The 5,000-nt window shown below is 40.8% G+C and overlaps 1 protein-coding gene across 1 annotated transcript in view; it reads left to right on the top strand.

Moving 5' to 3' along the window:
* Positions 1-5,000, top strand: part of LOC143298608 (glutamate receptor-like) — a 93,634-nt gene that overhangs the window by 16,369 nt on the left and 72,265 nt on the right. Inside the window, exon 3 of the mRNA XM_076611489.1 lies at positions 1,974-2,027. Within this exon, the coding sequence (XP_076467604.1) occupies positions 1,974-2,027 (54 nt within the window). The remainder of the gene's footprint in view (positions 1-1,973; positions 2,028-5,000) is intronic.

Genomic DNA, 5,000 nt, shown 5'->3' with positions numbered 1-5,000 from the left:
ACACACACACACACACACACACACACACACACACACACACACACACACACACACACACTCATGAGAAAATGACAGTGGAAGAAAACGCTTCATAGTACGCAGTTTTTAGCTGGCGTTTGAATAGAGGGGGTGTTGGTTGGTGCCGTTAAACGCGAACCACACGCGTGTATGTGTATGTGCGTGTGGCGTGTGTATATGTGTGTGCGTGTGTGTGTGTGTGTGTGTGTGTGTGTGTGTGTGTGTGTGTGTGTGTGTGTGAGTGCGTTTGTTTGTTAGTGTGTGTGCGGGTGTGGATGGGTGTGGGCGCGGTTCTTAGTGTTTATCTGTGTGAATGTGTGTGAATCCGTGTGTTTGTAAATGAATAAGAGAGAGAAACACACACACACACACACACACACACACACACACACACACACACACACACACACACAGCGGAAAGGGGCACCCGTTTCTTTGCTACAACTGCATTAGTTGTAAACAGTTCTGCACACACACACACACACACACACACACACACACCCGTCACCCATCCCCCCCCCCCCCCCTCGCCCTCCTTCAACCCCTCAGCCTTCATGAAATCGTCGTCACCATCCCAATGTCTCCCAAGAACTGCAAGGTTCACACTGCAGAAACGAAAAATAAGCTTTCGGTTGTGAATGATCGATCGGATTTTCCCAGCGTAATGCGGCAGTGGAATGCCGAAGGACTCGTCACAGATTTATTCTTTTTGAAAAATCCATCTTAAATGTAATTCTTCATCATTTGCTGTTGTTGTCTGTTGTATTCATTTCGAAGTTGTGATCGTTGAGCGTCCTTGTGTGATGGTTGGACTACAAGCCTCTGTTGGTACAGCAGACCCCATAGCCTCTGCCATAAGTCTTGGAGAACGGGGTGGTTCAGGTGCTGTTTCGTTGGGATTTTTTTCTCTCTTTTTTTAGCGTCTTTCTTTTTTTTTTTTTTTTTTATTGTGCGTGAAACTAAATACACACACACACACACACACACACACACACACACACACACACACACACACACACACACACACACACACACACACACACACACACACACACACACATGATCTATCTATCTAGATAAATAGATAGACATATATATTCTTTCTGCAAGAACCTTGTGATGCTTACTGCTAAATGCCGTGTTGACTTTAGTATGTTTGTAAAAACCAGATTCACGTACAGCCCCATGAACTGCTTGCACGTTCTCGATATTTTCTTGACACAACACTTTAGATATCAGTAATGCGTAGTTCCTATATTATGTGGCATACACTTTTCAAAATTACCATCCCTTTCCCTGTAACACCGTGTTAATCAAAATTATATAACCAGCGCATGTGAAGGGTGAATACCGATGTTAGAGTTGGATGATCTATGTATGTTACAGATGATACAGACATTAAAGCTGAGTAATTAATGCATGTTATGTAACATCGGTATCTGAGTTGGTTGATGAATGCTTGTCATAGATAATAATACCCATATCAATGTTGATAACCGATGCCTAATGCACGTGATAATGGGATGAAAGTCAGTGCATGTTACAGGTGATACCGATATCACAGTGGTTAATCAGTGCAGTCTGGATATAATACCGCTATTAAAGTCATCAAAGTTGGATAATTGATGGATGTGACTGATTACCAGAGTGTTCCTCACACTATGTCATATCGGGTTTCACTTTCAGTTACACGATTGACGATTGAATCCCCAAACTTTCCAAACAAACAAACAAACAAACAAAAAACAACAACAAATCAATATCTAATTAAGTCATCTATGTTACGGTATTACAAATAGGTTGGTTAGGATTTCTGAGTCAGTTTCTGAGTTGGTGATTTTGTGTCTCTGGGTGCTGATTGGTTCTGACGTATGTGGCAGTCTGCGATGATGACACGGAAGATATCATAAAGCAGATACACGACTCCAGGTTACGATGTGTGTCTTGGTGTGCAGATTCCGGAAGTTGGCATGAATCGACTGGGGTATAATTACCTGTTGGCCACAATGGTATGTAATATGTTGTTGTTTTTTTCTGTCTGCCTGTCTGTCTGTTTCTACTCTTGTCAGTTCACACACCCACTAACCCACCTTGCCTTCTTAACCTCGACACCCCTCCTCTGCCTCTTTCTCTTTATTTCGCTGTCTCTATGCCTGTCTCTGTCTCTGTCTCTCTCTGACTGTCGTTTTTCTCTCTCTTTCTCCCCTGTGTGTGTGTGTGTGTGTGTGTGTGTGTGTGTGTGTGTGTGTGTGTGTGTGTGTGTGTGTGTGTGATACGCTGATATTCGTGAAAAAATGTACTGTCTTTAAAACATGTTCTGCAAGGAATAAAGATCCGTTTAGTGTATTTAACGTACATCAGGAAATTCCAATCCAGTCTCTTGCAGAGTATATTACCGGAGCATATAATCTTCGAAAAAGGTGAAAAACATCACTCACTGTTTTCCTAAAACTGAATTGACTTTGTTTAGACTGCTATGTATGAAAAACTTTTTGTCCCCTTTTACAGATATATTGTGATTTCTTCTCATCACAAATGTAAATTGGATGGTCGAAATTATGTAGTTAGTTTCTTTACCAATGGATGTTCATAAATTGTGTTTTAAATAGTCGTTTTTTGTTGTTGTTGTGATTGTACCCCCGTGTCATTAGGGCTGATAAGCTATTGACATTGCAAAAAATCTGAGTTCTGAGTTCGTTCTGTCTCTGTCTCTGTCTCTCTCCCAAACTCTCCCAACCTCTCTCTCTCACACAACCTCTCTCTCTCTCTCTCTCTCTCTCTGCGGCTCTCTCAAATGGCCATCGGAATATTAAACCTTTGGCAAACACCTTCGCGACAGATTACTTTAACGAGAAATTAATATATATTGTCCACAAAGAAATAGAATTGAAATTAACTGTTGGATGCCTTGTGTAAAAGTTTTGTCACAAACGCTGTGGAAACCAAGGTAAGCTTCTATTTTTTTACAGTCTAGTTTTATCTACCAATGTAGGATTAAAGGCGGCGTGTTTTCAACATGCCGAAAATTTGGAAAAAAAAAAAAAAAAAAAAAAACAAAAAAAAAAAAAGAACCCTGAAGGAAGCAAACTAGCTGAAACGGTAGCATAAACGGCATTGATTTGGAGTTGTGTACCGTGTAAATGGAGCTAGTTACTTCTCTTTATTACCATGATTATTGATTGATTGATATGGATATCTATCCTCGGTCGGAGACCAAGCTCTAAGCGCTTTACAAACACGGGGTCACCTCCACAACAGGCTGCCTACCTGGGTAGAGCTGACTGACGGCTGCCACAGGTCGCTCATCATTCGTTTCCTGTGTCATTCAATCAGATTTCAGGCACGCATACATACACACTCAGACAGACATGTAACATTTTACGTGTATGACCGTGGTTTTTATTTTCGTTTTGTTTTACCTCGCCATGTAGGCAGCCATACTCCGTTTTCGGGGGAGTGGGGTGCATGCTGGGTATGTTCTTTTTTTTTCTTTTTTTTTAAGAAAAAGACAGCATCAACAACAAACAACAACAACAAACAACGACAACAACTATACAAATCAATACAATATAAGACAAACGGACACTTCTACTATGCATGTGATCACTGTCTCTGCTCAGTCTGTCAACCCCAAACACTTTATTAATCCACATGGAAATCAACTTGGACAGGCTGAGTGGTTGTGGTTGTCACAAAGCCCGTTTCAGTTCCATGTCATCTTTCAGAGAGAGAAAAAAAAAAGTCTGAAGTTGTGAAAAGTTTTGAGTAGTTAAATTAAAAAAGAGCTTTGTTTCTTTTGTGTTTCTTTGTTCCTGTTTTTCTTCCTTTTCTTTTACTGAAATTGTTCTTTTCTTTTGCTGCTTTTCTTTCTTTTTTCTCTATTTTTTTTATTATTTCATTTTGGTTGTCTTTTCTCTTTTCATGTACTTTTTTCCCCCTAAAGTTGTGTTATTCTGCATTTCTGAACTTGGGCATTCATATATTCAAGTATGATAGTGTCTTTGGAAGTCAAATTACTGTCAGGGGATCGAGGATGATTTTTTCTTGTTTTTCTTTTTCACGTATGTGTAGAAATACATACAGACACACACAGACACATAGACACACACACACACAGACACAGACACAGACACACACACAGACACACACACACACACACACACACACACACACACACACACACACACACACACACACATGATCTATCTATCTAGATAAATAGACATATATACTTTCTGCAAGAACCTTGTGACGCTTACAGACGAGACAGACAGACAGACAGACAGACAGACAGAGCGAGTGGTAAAGTTACAGATACTGTGATACTGTGAAAGAGAGATGGGTGAGGTGGTGGTGGTGGTAGTGGTGTGTACGTGTGTGTGTGTGTGTGTGTGTGTGTGTATGTGTGTGTGTGTGTGTGTGTGTGTGTGTGTGTGTGTGTGTGTGTGTGTGTGTGTGTGTGTGTGTGTGTGTGTGTGTGTGAAAAATAAGATTCGAATATCTTGTTGCAAAAATATTGTCGTAAATGGAAATTTGAAATCGATCTAAATATAAAACAAAACAAAAAATCAAAAAAAAAAATAAAATAAAAATAAACATTTCTTTTTACGATTTTTACTATCAGTAATCAAAAGATTGGAGGTTGTCAAATCCTTGGAATGTTCAGGCTTGGAATTTAGTGGAAGAGTTGCATTTTTGTTTCAGTGAGTGACAGAAAACAGTGTGTGGGCTTGGCTCTGAACGCGGGATACTTTTTAATTGTCAGAGACAGCTGGAAAACAACAGCTGTCACTTGCGATTTCTTTGCAACCCTCTCAGTTAAATCCTCCACCCCCCCCCCCCCACACCCCCCGCCGTCCCCCCCCCACCCCCACCCCCAACCCCGCTTCCTGGCCTCACCCCCACTCAGTCTTTCCCTTTCTCATTTTCTCGTTTTAATCATTCTCTCTCCTCTCCTCCACCTCCCTCTTTCTTTCTTTCTG

The sequence above is a fragment of the Babylonia areolata genome, chromosome 24, assembly GCF_041734735.1.
Source record: "Babylonia areolata isolate BAREFJ2019XMU chromosome 24, ASM4173473v1, whole genome shotgun sequence".
In the NCBI taxonomy this organism is placed as follows: domain Eukaryota; kingdom Metazoa; phylum Mollusca; class Gastropoda; order Neogastropoda; family Buccinidae; genus Babylonia; species Babylonia areolata.
The sequence above is the reverse complement of the archived record's forward strand: the minus strand, read 5'-3'. Positions and strand labels throughout refer to the sequence as shown.